Source organism: Lepisosteus oculatus, chromosome 5, assembly GCF_040954835.1.
Source record: "Lepisosteus oculatus isolate fLepOcu1 chromosome 5, fLepOcu1.hap2, whole genome shotgun sequence".
In the NCBI taxonomy this organism is placed as follows: Eukaryota; Metazoa; Chordata; class Actinopteri; order Semionotiformes; family Lepisosteidae; genus Lepisosteus; species Lepisosteus oculatus.
In genome coordinates, this window is record NC_090700.1 from 60,395,488 (window position 1) to 60,411,817 (window position 16,330).

Here is a 16,330-nt window from a genome sequence, read left to right on the forward strand (position 1 = left end):
TCACATGGTACCGTAAACTTAAAGGCAGGTAAGATGACTGGTCAATTTCATTAGCTTCCTCGGCCCTGCAGTCACACAGAGGGCAAGAAAAGCACCTGGATGTTGTCGGTGAGTTTCGCCATGTGCTTGATGATGTCGCTGTGCTGCGCCGGCTGCATCTGTAACAGCTTCTTTATCACGACGACTGACTCGGCCACGACAAGCTCTGGAATACAGGTCACACGCGGTACTTCAGGGCACAGCAAAAGAAATGGCAGCTAATGCAGAGCTGTGGGTGTCGGAACTGGTTAGAACTGGGAACAAGTCATAAAGAGAGGTACAGCACAAAAACCAAGATTTTAGATTCAATGCTGAATTTACCCTGAAGGGATATCTTCAGTAAGCTGAAATATAAAAAAAATAAATAAAATCCCAGTGAATCGTTACTCTATGATACAAAAGACATGTACAGCTGAGTTGGATTACATGACTAGATTTTCAAATCTAATCTGTTTTCTTCAAGAAGGAATTGCAATTTAAAAGGATTGTGATCAGAATCTCCTTTGTGCTCTTGACTTGTCTCCTTTTCTGTTTTACATTCTCGTGTTTGCACTCTAAGTACACAGGGTTCACTGTTGTCATCTCTGCATGGGGTTTTACTGTGGTCACTGTCAAAGGGCACAAAGAAAACTTCTAAGACCCGGAACTACAACGTCCTCTCCTTCAGAAGCTGCATGCAGGTTCACTGGGAGAGCTGAGCCCTGGATGGGCGCACACTCACCATCACGGTTGGACAGCAGCTGGACCAGGCCATTCAGACAGGTGTCTCTCACCTCTCCAATATTGGTGGCACAGCGACCAATGGCTTGGATTGTGGCAGCTACAAAGTCCTTGTCCATGCTTTTGATGTAGGTCTGATATGTACAAAATACAAAATCATATTGCACATGTTCCTACAGTAAATAAAGCTACATGTGCACTACTTGAGTAATCCATGACCTACAGAAGAAATTTTAGAAGATTTCCTATAAGGGATCACAGAACCAGATTAGTGCATTAATACATGCTCACCAGTTAAAAGCAATCAAACTTGACCTTGTTTCTGGTAGAAATTTAGATTACGTTACCTGAAATTCCCTCAAAATGGTAGATATGTTGGTCTCATTTGCCAAATTGGTCAAAACCTCTAACTGCAAACGAAATAAAAGCAATGTTAATCAGAACAAACCTGCACCCAACTCTCATTTCAGTTAGACGACTGTTTCTTAGTGACACACATCACATTCACATCACTCACATTCAAATGATTAGTGATTCAAACACTTATTTGTACACACATGGAAGAACGTGTAAATCTTTGGGTTCAAAACTTAGGGATGACCACAACACACCTTTAGGACTTTGATCTGGGTGGGGTCTGTAGATCGGATGTAGAAGCTCTTTAGGTAAGGTTCAAACATTCCCTGAAATAGGACATACAAATATAGCCTTGAACTCATTTCACCATCCAAGGCCCTTTTTATATTAACAGCTAGGAAAATGCTCAGCAATGTGCCCTTCTATTTGTTTTTGGTATTTTTGAATGATGTCTAAATATTAATGATTACATTTCATAAACATGAAAAAAGTAAAAGTTAAATGTAAGGACCTTTACATTTAAAGCCTAAGAAAAGTAGAGTTATTTATGTTCTCAGTCAATAGTTTTTCAATTGACAAGTGAGATGTACTGTAGGAACACCAGACATATACTGTAAGTAAGACTACAAAATTCTACAACAAGTCTACTAAATATAATTATTTTTATAATTAACTAAATATAATTAACTTTTTGTTCTTTCTCTAGCAGAGGGAAAATGCAAAAAACAATACAATTATAAAAAGGAAACATTTATTTAAAAACTCACCCTGCGTTTGATAGACATTGTTGCCACATTCTGCAATACAACATACTGGACTTCACTGCAGAGAGAAATACAGAAGACTGGTCTGTGAGTCAGATTTTTACAATAAGTTTTAGTTGATTTTAGACACAAAGTCTAATCAACTTTTTAGAATATTTTACATTCACCACAATGAAATTTCACTTTAATTGTGCAGAAAAGCTTAGGAAAGTTGAAAATCTTAGTATTTTAAAGAAACAGCACTTTACATTTCCTAGAATAAAAAAGCCATTTAATATACAGTAGTTGTTTATAGCTTTTAAAAATGGAAGAAGGTATTTTATTTTTGTCCTGTTTTTACAGCTTATTAGCAAAGCACAATTAAGCTCATTTTATTTTTTTAGTTGTCATAATATAAAAGAGAAGGCTTTTAATCATTAACCACGTCTGTAGGTACTTCAGAATAACATAATAACATACAGTATACAATATACAATATAGTGTAGGTCTTTTTTGTTACATGGATGGCTATCGAGAGATAAAGTAGTACATGTTAAAAAACTAAAACATGGCCTAACCAGCTCTCATTTTTAACAGAAGTTTAAGGGATACACTTAACTTAAATTCTTCCCTGTCTATGCTGACAAAATACTTTAATCAGGGGTGGTGAAATACTTTAGTGTCATTGTTAAAGCTACCAAGATAAAAACAGTTGGCTTTTTAAATGACTCCACTGGCTGTTTGTTTAATCTCAGAGAGAGTATCCTTTGAAAGTCGTCTCACTCCATTTCACACAAACTGTTTTAGTTACAAAAGACATCAAAGGCAGCTGACACAACCATAGGTTCCTCCATGACCACAGGGCACTGTCATTTCATGGTGACATTTACGTGGCAGAAACTGATGCCCCATTAACATCGGGCTTTCTACAGGCAGCGAGAAGGCCAAAGTCATGTGGTGTCTGCAGATGAAAGAATTGAAAAAACTGGGACCTGCAATGGATGGGTGACCATAGCTGGGCAAATTGAAAACTCTTTTCGAAAAGTCTATGCATCCCAGGAAGACAAATAATGTAAAAAAGGATCTTCAACTTGATTTTATACCAGACATAATAGGAATAAGAATAAGAATAGGAATAGGAATAGGAATAGGAATAGGAATAAGAATAGGAAAAAGAAGAAGAAGAAGAAGAAGAAGAAGAAGAAGAAGAAGAAGAAGAAGAAGAAGAAGAAGAAGAAGAAGAGAGAAATTGTATAGTTCGGATGCATAGTATAGAATACAGTTTTCTTATTATAATGTGTAAGTGTGGGGTGATGTAAGGAAAAGCAGCCCTACCTGTGACTCCTCATGAGGCGCACCAAGGCCTTCGCAATGACGCCCACCTCAGCCTTGGGGGCCAGATGGAAGTAGAGCTGTGCCACAGCCATGACTACCTGCACAGAGACGAAGCATGCCTTTACAAGGATCCCCTGCACACAGACACACCACCACCGTTCCCCGTTATACGTGGCGACCCAGGAAGAGAATTCACAGATCTCCTAACAAACAAAGTCATGACTTCCAGCTTCCCGCGTTCTCTCCATCCAAGGCTGTCCCACAGCACTCTGCCCCCTCCCTCTTCCTCGGTCACTCCGGGCCGCGATGAACCCTCCCTCCCTCTCACTCAGGCTCTGGCCCTCTTTGCGATGACAGCCACCCTGCAGCCGGCACTGACCGCAGCGTTGCGGCTCTGCAGCAACGGCTTGGTGTTGCGCAGGAGGAGCCGGTGGTCGGGGTCCATCACGTATGGCTTCCTCCTGGGCAGGGCAGCTGCCTCGGCCTTCTCGTCCTTGCCCTCGTCCTCATCGGAGCCGTAGAAGGCCTTCTCCGCGCTCTCCTCCAGGAGAGACTCCTGCGGCACACACAGCGGTCAGACCACATGACATCACGGTATTAGTATCTCCAACAGGCTGCGGCGCGACAAAAACCATGAGGGGGAGTTTTGATTATTCTAACAGCTAGAACACTGCCACGCCCTTTGCAGGCTTTCCACTTCTATCGTGTTCTGCACCTATGAGTGTGATGATGGATTGATTGCTGCCTGTTATGCCTACTGGCAATGTTACTGTAACATAGTTTTTTATGGGACAGGGTTGTTAGCCTCGGGCCCAACCTCCAACATGGAGGACTTGGTGCCCGATGTGGGACACGAACCTACTACCCTCAGATTATGAGTCTCATGCTCTACCAACAGAGCTAGTCAGGGCCGTGATGAGTGTGAAACTGTGGCAAATATACAGGGGCCCCAGACATGGACACTTTTTAAGGGCTGAGCGTTATCTCAGGAAGACTGGATGGAGGTGAGCGGACAATATTTTAACTTGAAAGGGATGGCAGTGGGTGGGGTGAGGCTTAGGTGGGACGTTGTTGACGTTTCGAAGGCCTCGTCGATGATGGAGGGTGTGGCACCCTCCTGTGTTTCAGGAGGAGGACGTCGCCGAGAGGAGCACTCACATTTTGGTTGGGGTTGAGGAACTGCGTCCGGGCGTAACGGGTGAGCATGTTGATGATGACGACCTGGCCCCACTCCTCCACGTCGATCAGCAGGTTGCACAGCTTTCTGTAGTTCTTGTGAATCAGGTCGATGCGCTCGGGACAGACCTCCTCAAACGCCATCACCACGCTGCCTGCCACCAGCTGGACACAGGGAGGCAGGGAGGGACAGCTGTTCAGCAAACACAGCCTGCACCTCAAAGCACTACGGGATGACAGGCCTCCTTTGATCTATACATGATGCCCTACAATTATGGATCGATTTAAGTTGTAGTGAAATGAAACCACTCTGACATCAAATGACTCTATACCAGGCAGCATCAATCTTCTTGTGTATCATTGCAGAGATGCATAACCGTTTCTGTGTTCTTTTTGTTCTCTTGTAATTAAATGCCCGAGGCTCTGAGCTGAAGTAATAATCATGAGGTACATCACAGACAGAATAGATAAAGACAAAAATGTGCTTTGACTTAAAAATTTTGAGATTTACCTCCTTTTTTCTCTACACAAAATAGAATTAGCAAAATTGATATACGACCCACATACCAACAATAAAAGCTCTAATGGATACATGTGGTATATAAACAAGAAGGTAGACTGCAGATTGCTTTGCCTAATTTGCCTCATAAAATTACAACAGAAAACTAATGATGTTATGTAAAATAATTCCCTTTATATAAACTGGGAACAATACCCAGAGGCCAAATTGCTCTGGATACTTTGTGAAAACGACATCCATATCAAACAATAATTTCCTGGAATGCTTTTAACGTAAACTCAGATGTGGAAACTTTTAATGACACAAACCACCATGGAATTCTAATTTACACTGCTGTCCTGGCAGTTGTGTGTCAGAGAAGTGGTTAGGGCTCAAGACTGCAGGGGCATGTGCTTAAATCCCAGGTGGGAACACTGTTCAACACCTGTGAAGTCAACTTACCCTGATTTCTCCATTGGCCCTAGTTGTGTAAATGGGTACCAACACTGGCATGTTACATAACTGTAACCTCTGTAAGATGCTCTGGATATAAGCACCTGACAAATAAATGGATGATCACAATATTGTCTTACCGTGGTTTTGTCAGCCAAAAGCTTTTCAATAACCTCGATCAACTGGTCCTTCTGGTCCGGATCCAGACTAATTAAAAGAATCAAACACAGTAATTAGGAGGAGAAGATGTGCTGCATTGCTCTTACCTTGAGCTAAACTCCACAAAGTTATACTGATTTCAGGCTGATCTCACTAAGATGAGAAGCAAATTAAGCAAGCCAGTGGTTCTGGTCCATGACTATATATTGTAACACAGCCAGTTGCCAAACTACCAATGCCTTCATTGCATAGCTCACGTTGTTCATGCAATATGTATGTTTTAACATGTTTGACAGCTGCAGATCCCCAAACTAACACTATTACTATCGTCATGTACAGTGCTGATCCATACTGATCCCCACAGCCTGGTACCTGTAGAGTTTGGGGATGGCATGAGCGGCTGTCTTGCGCACGTAAGGGGACATGTCCGACGCCGCCTCTTTGATGGCCAGCATCATGATGGGCACGATGATGGTGACCCTGATGCTGGAGAGCACACGCAGCGCACTGGCGCGGATCAGCTGGTTGGGATCCTTCAAAGAGAAACATAAAAAAAAGGTTTCAGGTACCATACTTCTCCAGGGCAGCCCAAGGCTCACAAGGGCAAAGGCAATACGGTTTATGGATGCTGCAGTCAAGCCCAATAACAAAGTCAAAGGTTAGAAACTCTTCTGCCTGTCACAGGCCATCTAACCCTGACTCTGTCCCTGACCCACTGCGCATTTCATACCATGTATTTATTCCCTGGTGCCTCACAGGAAACTGACAAGACTTGGAAGATCATTCTGTTCATTAATTATTAACGACCAATAAAATTTGGGATTATAGGCTAAATTCTAAGAGAACACCTGTCTATGAGACTGGTTTTCATTATTGCATAATAAATGCTCTGGCCAACACTATAATCAGATATATCTAAGATTTCAATCAGATTTTATTGGGGGGGCGATAAGCTGACTCACAATTCCAGTGAAAACATTTTTTTCAAGGGTGTTAAAAGGCAAATCCAATGATTATTTTATTTGTACCGAGTTAACTTAATTCTTGAATACATGGGTACATTTTCACCAGATGCTGTGGCTTAAATCAGTGGTCCTTTTGTACTGTGCAACCTGAATTAATGGAGAATTTATTTTTTGAATCTGGAGCCATAAGATTTCTATAACTGAAATTTAACCTTACAATGCAATTTTAATAGCTTCAAAACCATTGTTTTGGTGCTTAACAGCTCTGGGATCACAGTGACGTGATAGTGAATTAAACCCAGCCTGTAATGGCACTTGGCCAATTAATGATATACAGAAATGACACAGCACTTCTAAAAAAGCCCTCTCCCTGGGACAGAGTATTGATCATTTTCCCACTGTGCGCTCAGCTGACTTAAGGGAAAGGACCATCTGTATTAACTGCCACACACAGAGCAGTCAGTACCAATGGCACTTAAAGTACACGGATTTGCTGGAAGAGGATAGAAAAGGGCTGGAACCTCTGAAATCAATCATTGTTTCATTTCACACAGGCAATCAAGTGGCCTGAGCGCAGACAGTACTGCACTTACACAGGAAGGCTGCAATCGCAGAATTAAACACGCCAGGGATACAAAAAGATTTGTCTGGTGTTGCTGAAAAACTTGGCATTCTGAAAGCCCCTTTCAACAGAGCCTAATAATACTTAGGAACTGAGCAGCTACAGTAAAATAAGAGTAGTTAGGGGAAACAAAAACAACAGAGGCAGATACATGGTAGACTGATGGCTTAATCATTTCACATTTAATAAGCAGACATTCTTCCATATTAAAATTGCAGTATTTCAGATATATGCAGTGTTACAACAATCTTTGCTATTCCCCCCAAATGAACTAAACCCCTTCAATCTCTGATTTTGCATTCTTTTAATTATGATTGAGGGAAGGCTAGAAACTTTTTGAACACCGGCCTTTTGTGAGATTACTGGATGAAAAGGTAACAAGTACAATTGCACTCTACGGAGTAGCCAGACCCAAGACATGGTTGAATCATAGCATCCCGGTTTTATTAATCCTCCTGTCGAAGAACTTCCTGTGACCACTGACCTTTAACCCCCTCTGGAAGGTCGAAATGGAGAGCAAAGCCAAGTCTTGTTGTTCTTCTGCATATCTAACCAGGTACACATACACTAACTTCTTCACCTGTGTAGAGAATTCTTGTTAAAATAGGCCAGCAAACTTCAAGTAGTGAAAAAAATGATTCTGCAGTGTACTCCATATCTGTGCTGTTCTGTGTTCATTGGTAGTACCTATCCTTGCGTGTGGAAACTGTGACTTCAACATGTTCAGCCACTTTTTCTCAGGCCGATATAAAAGGACAGAGCAGGATATGAAAATTAATGGGATGGAATAAGATGCAGCCTTACGGACATGGTAGAAAAAAAATCTCCTTATAGAAAAAGAATAGTGTCATTCTGGGAACCTTTTAAAACCAGTATTGTTAAAAAATGATTGAAAAACACATACAATAGAGAGGCATGGGAAAAAAGCTGTATTACATAACATTAAAATAAAAATAATGAGCTATCTGGACTCTGCATCTCGAACAGATCCAAGTCACCTTGGGTGAAAGCATATGACAAATAAAATGAAAAAATAAGTTGTATTTGACTACACTAATAGTTTTGCTTAATGATTTGCTTAAACCTTATACTAAAAAACATTCCCCTGGGAGGTGTCAAAGATGTGATCATAATCAATTTTATCTTGTACATAGATTTGTATTAAAGAATAAGCAGCTGGGATACAATTTCATACATCCCAATATGATGCTATATAACTGATTATGCCTCTAAAATCATTTATCATAATTTGTTAAGTTTTTAAACTTCATTTTGCACTGTTAATGTCAATGATAGAAGCTTGCTTTCAGTGCAAGGAAGTGTTTTCAATTATTCTTGAACAAAGGAGCTCTGTGGGATACTTTCACTGGGGTCACTGAACTCACCTCAATGTTCTTACATGCCACATTCTTGACTACTGCGGGGAATAAGTCTGAAGCATTCTTTCCTCTGGCGATCATCTAGAAAACAAAGACACATCCATCAACAACCAGGGTCACCCATAGTAAGGGGAGGCTTAAGGAGAGTTTGAAAACTACAGCCTGTGGGTAGTTTTTACACTGCCGTGATGATCACAATCTTATCACCCTTCCGCTGCTATCAAAACATTAATATTCTTGTTTAAAACACTAAACAGGACAAAAGGCCTTTTAGTGTTTGTTCATAAACAGCTGTTATTATCATATCATGCGGAAAAAAAGCCACTAGCTCCATGTGTAATATATTTCACAGAGGTCAGCGACCTGATGCTGAAAATTATTATTAGAATAATTCCTTACAGTTTTATTGTGCCTGTTTCTCAGAGGTTCCAAGAGCAGCACCCACCTGGGTAATAAGCAGCAGGCACACAACTCCTTTCCAACAAGGTGCTCTAACCCTACCAGTTATTTGAGTCATTTGAAATGCAATACAAAATGCATACAAATTGACAGATTTAAAAAACTCCAGAGAAAACAAACTTTGAAACAAAGGGCTCAGCTATCCCTAAAAGGGTCTCACAGTGTCCTACTGTATACAAACAAAAAAAATATGAATGCAGACCCAAGGAGAATTTTAGTAAAGTCATTATTTGCAACTTGGGGTAACAAAATGCACTCCGTGGAAAAAAATACACATTTGCCTGTCTTTTGTAGCTATGGTGATAGAAATTAAAAATAATGTCTTCCTAATTACTACAGTTGCTGCCTCATTGGTGTACAGATGGAACATGACTCAAGTTCGCTACGTTTTTTTTTGTGATAAATAATTTAGTCCTGGCTGCCCTTCTACAAAGCTCTGAAACTGACACTGCTAATGAATATTTAACACCTGGCTGTGCATTCTCTTTCACTTACTTCTGTCCCAGTAAACACAAGTTGCAGAGACCATAAAACCTGATCTCTCCTTAGCAACAGAGTTTCATGGCCTAACATCTCAGACAGGCCTTCTCTAAGAGGATTTGTCTTCAGCAGAACACATAACATAACAGGTTGGCTGAGCATACATAATAAACGACTCTGATTCACGCAATGTAGGATTAGCAATTCATTTTATATCTGAAAATATTGTGTAAATAAAAGGGCTGGTTACATTAAGCTTTTTGGAAGACCTTTGATTTCATGCATATTTCAATACAAACCTTTTAAATTATGGATATGAACCACAAAATGTCAAATGCCTTTTGAATTACATTTAGACTTCCTAACATTTGACAGATACCAGCTTTTTAAACAGATGATCACCATTATGTCTGAATGCCTGCTTTCAAATGCAAAAGACTTCAGTTCAAATGAAAAAGAAACGGGGGGTTCAGAATAGAACACTTTGACAAGGTAAAGCCGCTGACTGATAAAATAAAGTTTGTGTGGAAACAACTGCTGTAACTCAATCTTCAGGTTCTTAGAAAACAGAGACATGGTTTTGCATCCGTGTAGTTTTTGCTGTACGAATTGTTCAAATTACATTTTAGTCCTGTAGGAAAATAGGTATGGTATGTAAGGTATGTTTATACTTCAAAAATTATTTACTGAATGTGTACATAAAAGTAGTGGAGCTTGTAATACAATTATTGGAAATAGTAAGAGTTAATTAAGAATACTTTTTGTAGGACCACTACTGTAAAATCTGCATATAGTGGCACTGATAAATGTATCTAGATAATTAACAGCACATGCTTAGCTGCGGTTGTAAATATTTTAGATCAAAAACAATAAATGTTTATTTTCTAATCATTGATTTTAAACAGATTAAAAATGAATTAATTATTCCTTATATTGATAAGAATTTTCTTCTCTTATACTGTTCCTTTGTGTGAAGCAGAGCCACGCAGTGAATATACTAAACAGTGGGGGAGAATCATTTAATTATGGTGAAAGAGAAAAATGACTTGCATTGAAACCACTATACAATAAACTTAATAAACTATTTAGAACTGAAAAACTGGAATGTAAAAGTTATAGAAATACAGCAAATGGGAAATTGCTGCAGCCATTTGAATTATTGATTGAGTACAGAACAAAATCAAAACAGAACTCCGGGATTACACAGAATTCAGATTCATACCACCAGATCTACACAATTCAACAGTTAAAAATATTGTTGCATAAATTCTCTCTTCCATTTGAGTAGTTTTGAGGAGTCATCTAATTACTTTAAATCTTTACATTGGTTATGAGTCAAATAGGGACTTTATTTGAAACATACAGTATGTTAGCATTTTTTATAGGGCACTTCACAGTCTTCTTATAAAGCTGTACATATTTTGGTGAATCTTTAGGATCAACTGAACAAACTTATCTTTCTGATTCTTTTTTTCTTTATCCAAGCGGTCGAGGGAGTATGGAACATGTTGTTGCTGATACCCTGGTTTCTTTCAAGAAACAGCTGGATGAGACTCTTGGGTGAATTAACTGCTAACTACCAAACGGGCAAGTTCAGTGGTTCTCAAAGTGTGGTCCGCAGACCACTGGTGGTCTGCAAGCATGTGCCAGGTGGTCTGTGGACTGACCTGGTCATCTCTCTTAAATCAAGTCTAAGCAGCTCCATTCTTCACATCAGCTTTTTAAGTAATAAAAGCATTTGCAAAATATGCAAATTTGGTCATACAACTATTAGCACTTTCATAAAATGTTATTCAATATTTAATTATTATTAGTACATTAATAGGTGATGATTTTTACAGGGTAAGAAGTGGACGTAGGCATAGGTGGTCTCACCGCATCTGCAACTTGGTGTAAGTTGTCCTCGGAACTTTGAGAACCACTGGGCTTAGTTGGACTGACGGGCTTCCTCTCTTTGTCACCTTTCTTATGGGAGTTACAATATCATTTTGTAAAATGGTTTTTGCAATGCCCTTTGAGAATAAAGGAAATCACCAAAGATTAGAAATGATGAGCTTGTCTGGGGTATTAGACCTAAAAATTGTTATTTGAAAACTAAAACTCAAGGACTACTTACTGCAACAATTCGCTTCATCGCCTCCAGTTTCAGAGAATCCTTGTTACTGTCCAGCATTTCTTTCAGGTCATCGTGCCTAAAAAACAAAAAACAAATCATGAGGTTTTATATTACTGTAAGTCCAGTGGGAGAATTAGTCATAGCATTAATCACATTTCAAGGACCAGAAACTCTCAAAGAAACAACATTGTCTCATTTAAGGAAGATCTGGAGAGAAGAGGATGTGCTGGCCCAGATCCAGTCAGAATAATACAGCATGAACTGTGTGACATAACAGAACATAACGGTAGAGATTAACACAATTCTGATCGTAGTGTGTGATGATTCGAAGATCTCTAACGAAGAAAGCATATTTTTCAAAAGTTGGCCTTCAACCTGTGACAAAACACAGAACTCACCTCAAAGTGTCCGGTGCCTTAAAACTAAATGTAGAAGAAAGTTATAGCTGTTGTAAGTCATGAGAGTGTTCTGTCTATCAGATCAGGAGGGATGAAAAATTCCCCAGTAATCTATAGTGCTTTCATATGATTGGAAAACTGCATTGCATCTTTTTTTAAATATCCAAATATCTCAGAATTCTCAATATGGCACAAACAATAATTACTGTATGGATTTCTACATTTTTGGCTTAGACATCTGTTGATGAATTCATCCATGTCAAACCTACCACTCAATACTATGAAATCCAGGTCAATTATCTCCCTTCAAACTCTGGACCTGGGACTGTTGTTTTCGCTGCATTTCATTACTTAAACACACTGTAAAAGAAAGCAATCAATCCCATAGGAAAGCCTACACGGTTTACATAAAGCAGGGGAAAATGAGCTATCTTTTTGTGTATTTTGAAATTGAGGTTATGAATGATGCTAATGGAAATTATACCATTACTGTGTGTGTTAATCACGTTTTTCCATCAGTTTGAAAAGAGTCCCAAGAGGTTTTGTTGCTTTAATGGCTGCAACCGTCATTTATAAACCTCTTATCTATTTTCCATAAAAATCCATGAATCCATGAGGACACAGCTGTCAGGTGCTGCTTTATTCAGGTGTGAACTGCTTGAGGTTTAAGGTGAGCAGTTTCAGAAGCCGCAAGGCATTATTGATATTTTTTTGTAAGTGTGTAATTACCTTCATTTCAATCTCATTTTTTCGAGAAATCTTTATGGGCTGTGCCACATTTTATTGTTATCAGGTCTATGCCTTGTTAAGATATGAAAATAAAACTAATCACTCTTTTCTATAAAAATGTTTCCCATTTCATGTACAGTAGTAGAGAAATTGAACTAACTGATGAGAGGGACTGGAGGCATCAGGTACTGCCAGCATGGACTTGATCATGCATGACAGAAACACGGGAATGCCTCAGCTCATGAGCCAGGTCATTTCATTTACCTGCTTCATTTCAGATGCATTTATTTGTTTTTGCACACGCTTACCAGGCTAGCATAAAGTTCTTATAAAGGTTGTGGGAGCTAGGAACATTTTTGAGGTTCACATGCTTGGCTTCTTCAAGAAACTGCTAGACAAGAACCTCGGATAGAAACCCTACTAACAAGCAAACTGACCCAATGTGCTCTTCTGTGAACTTTCTTGAGTTCTAAGATTGCTTGTCAAAGACACTAGCAGACCATAACACTTGAAGAACCACACACTGAAGGCAGTGCTACACTTCTGTATTGTGCATCCTCATCTCAATTACACCAATCCAGTTTCAGAAGCCTTTGAAAATATATTTTTACAGGAATGATGAGTTAGGCTGGCAAAAATATGAACAGAACATATGCACTAGGATGTACAGTACACTAATAAAATGTAAGTAGAATGCTCACCAGTTATCTACTTTGCTGTTTATAAACCGAATGTTTTCTTCCGCAGAAGCACGTTTTGCAAATATAAATTTATTGTAAATGACATATTTTTCCATTTCCTTGCAAGAGATTTTGAACTAAACTCTGTTGCTCACCAGAAACTGACACTTAAATGGACAAACACTTTGTCTTTACTTTTGTGAGTGATCATATCAGGCTGACCAGCTGTCTAAATCTTCCATCTTTATGTAGTTGTGATCATTATCCCCTGCATGGAGTTCCATGCTCCCCCTGTGATTGTGTGGGTTTCCTCCAGGTGCTCCAGTTTCCCCCCACAGTCCAAAGACATATTGGTAGGTTAATTGCCTTCTGGGAAAAAGGCCCTGCTGTGAGTATGAGTGTGTGTGTTTGTGTCTGTGTGCTCCCTGAGTTCGACTAGCATCCCATCCAGGATGTTTCCTGCCTGTATCCGCCTAATACTTGCCAGGAGAGATTACTCTGGCTCCTCCACAATCCTGTATTGGATAAAGAGTTAAGAAAACGGATGGACTTCTATCCTTTCAAACTTCTTCATTTGTGTATACTCTTACCTGTGGTAGATATAATGTCTGTTATTCTCAGTAAACACATTCTAATACCAGACAGTATATGGAGTTTATCCTGATTCGTGCATATTCTTTCAAGTACTCAGTCGATGATTTTAGTGTTTAGAGTTTAATATATTATTCAACTGTTTCGTACATTGCAGAAAAATAATAAAAAGGCACAAACCTTCACTAAAGTACATACAGTATATAACGTTAAGGGCTGTGTTAATTTTCTTTAAATTTCTATGTTTTAGACTGTTCCAATCTACTGTTTAAAACACAGAACATGTCGTGCTTCACTAAACCTGATATCAAGAGCCTTTGATGACACAATGTTTCTATGATGTGTTTACTTAAGCATGACTAGGCTCTGGTTAAAAAAATGTTCCTGTACTGCTAACTGAAATGGACCACATCATCTCTCCCCTGTTACAGAAAAAGGCACGTTGCTATGGAAATGGCCAATGATTCAAAAACTGTGTCTCTTTATTTAAACAGCCTGCTAATCAATGACAACATGGGGCCATTAGTGAGATTCTCTTTCAGCCAGAACTAATAAATGCCAATGGAATTCCAGATTATTCTGCTTCAGGACAAATCCACAGATGACTCTCAGGTTGCTCATCACCCACAAAATATACCTCTAGCTCCTGGCAATTTGTAATGGTTTGCCAGCTGTGAGGTGATACCGGTGATGAGGGCAGTCACAGTGAGAGAAATGATTCTGCAGGAACACGATTGTATCAAATGCTCTGGGCAACAAAATCCAACAGCTAATATAGTGAAAGGGCATTTCGCTTCCCTGTAATGAAAATGTCGACTGTAACGTGTATAAGAGATACCACTGCAATTGTCTGGTGGTTTCAATTACACACATATACAGATTGTTGTCAGTAAGCTACAGCAGTGCCCACACACTTTGAATGTGTGATATCGAAGTTTAGGCCATGACAAAATTCAAACATTTATCATGTAAATAAATAAAGCTACCCTTAAAAAAGGTCATTTAAAATGTCAGCTGGTATCAGGTTTGGTTTGGTTCTTCATTGAGGATCAAAACTGGTTTGAATCTTGTTTAGATTTGTGTTCCTAAGAAATGTGAAGACATCCCTCCATGACACTCTCGGTCCACTCTCTAATATTCACAATGGACAAATGCATCCCAGCCACTTCACTACACTGGCACGGTTTGCTTACTAAATATCTAGGTATGTTTTGCATCACAGCTTTCAGGCATGCGATACAGTTTTTGACCATGCCTGCTCACATTGGCACAAACAGTTCAAAAAGTACCCTGTGTTATGTATTTTTCCTGGGCAAACATTTTATTTCGCAAGAAGACCATTGAAAAACATGATTTAGCTATTAATGGCATTTGCATATAAAATAAGTTCACTTCTTTCACCAACAATTACTGCGATTCAAACTGACTAATACATGTGTGGGTGTAAGTTTACATTCAAGAAGATGAGATCTGACATTGTCTCAAATTAGATCTAGCACAAATTATGTGGCTAAGGATCTGCGCCTGTGGCTGGAAGGTTGCTGGTTCAAATCCCACAGCTGGCAGAGGAATCCTACTCCATTGGGCCCCTGAGCAAGGCCCTTCACCCCAACTGCTCCAGGGGTGCCGTATAAATGGCTGACCCTGCACTCTGATCCCAAGCTTCTCTCTCTGTCTGTGTCTCATGGAGAGCAAGCTGGGGTATGTGAAAAGATGAATTCCTAATGTAAGAAATTGTATAGGGCCAATAAAGTGATGTTGTTACAGTATGTTAAGTGCAAATGTGCCAGTGTTACAATTCTATAGCTATAGGTCTTTTCAGTATTACAAATTCTTAAGATTTATTGAAAAACAAAATCAGAACAGCTAACACTTGCCTACCCTGGCTGAGAGCCTCAAAAGAAATAAAGCTTTTAAAGAAATATATTTATTTATTAAATATATAAAGCACACTATATAATTTGTATGACAACCATTAGTGTAAAACATATAATTTAACTTTGCATTAAGAACAAAATGTTGCATTATAAAGCCAAATTCCTCATTGAATAAAAGACAGCCTATTCTCACAACCCACAATTACATCTAAGTGCATTTTGCTTGCACATATATAGCACCAGAATTCCACAAGCACTCTGTATAAAGTGCAGTCTTGAGAACACTGCAGATACACTATAACACTCAATGAGCCTGCAAATATTATGTTGTGAGTGGTATAGATTTGTGCTGATTAAAAATAAAGAAGATCAATACTGCTTCTTGTTGGCTATTTCAGATGATAATTAAATGAAGCTAATGGTTGAGTCACGGTACCCTGAACAGTTGTGAGGGGAACTCTAACACTTTACTACAATTGCAGGTCATTTAAGAATTCCTGGAATCAATCAGCATTACGATGAGCAGCTTATATATACAGTGTTTTGCCAACAA

The 16,330-nt window shown here is 39.2% G+C and overlaps 1 protein-coding gene across 7 annotated transcripts in view; it reads right to left on the reverse strand.

The window, feature by feature from the left end:
• LOC102696698 (adaptor related protein complex 3 subunit beta 2) overlaps positions 1 to 16,330 on the reverse strand; it is a 52,074-nt gene that overhangs the window by 19,379 nt on the left and 16,365 nt on the right. For all 7 annotated transcript variants that reach the window (XM_069190769.1, XM_069190770.1, XM_069190768.1 and 4 more), the window contains exons 2-14: positions 11,503 to 11,578; positions 8,454 to 8,528; positions 7,553 to 7,648; positions 5,854 to 6,014; positions 5,463 to 5,529; positions 4,353 to 4,535; positions 3,574 to 3,750; positions 3,195 to 3,292; positions 1,884 to 1,938; positions 1,371 to 1,442; positions 1,107 to 1,169; positions 761 to 893; positions 96 to 205 (exon numbers count right to left, since the gene is read on the reverse strand). In XM_069190769.1, coding sequence (XP_069046870.1) covers positions 96 to 205; positions 761 to 893; positions 1,107 to 1,169; positions 1,371 to 1,442; positions 1,884 to 1,938; positions 3,195 to 3,292; positions 3,574 to 3,750; positions 4,353 to 4,535; positions 5,463 to 5,529; positions 5,854 to 6,014; positions 7,553 to 7,648; positions 8,454 to 8,528; positions 11,503 to 11,578 — 1,366 coding nt within the window. The remainder of the gene's footprint in view (positions 1 to 95; positions 206 to 760; positions 894 to 1,106; positions 1,170 to 1,370; positions 1,443 to 1,883; positions 1,939 to 3,194; positions 3,293 to 3,573; positions 3,751 to 4,352; positions 4,536 to 5,462; positions 5,530 to 5,853; positions 6,015 to 7,552; positions 7,649 to 8,453; positions 8,529 to 11,502; positions 11,579 to 16,330) is intronic.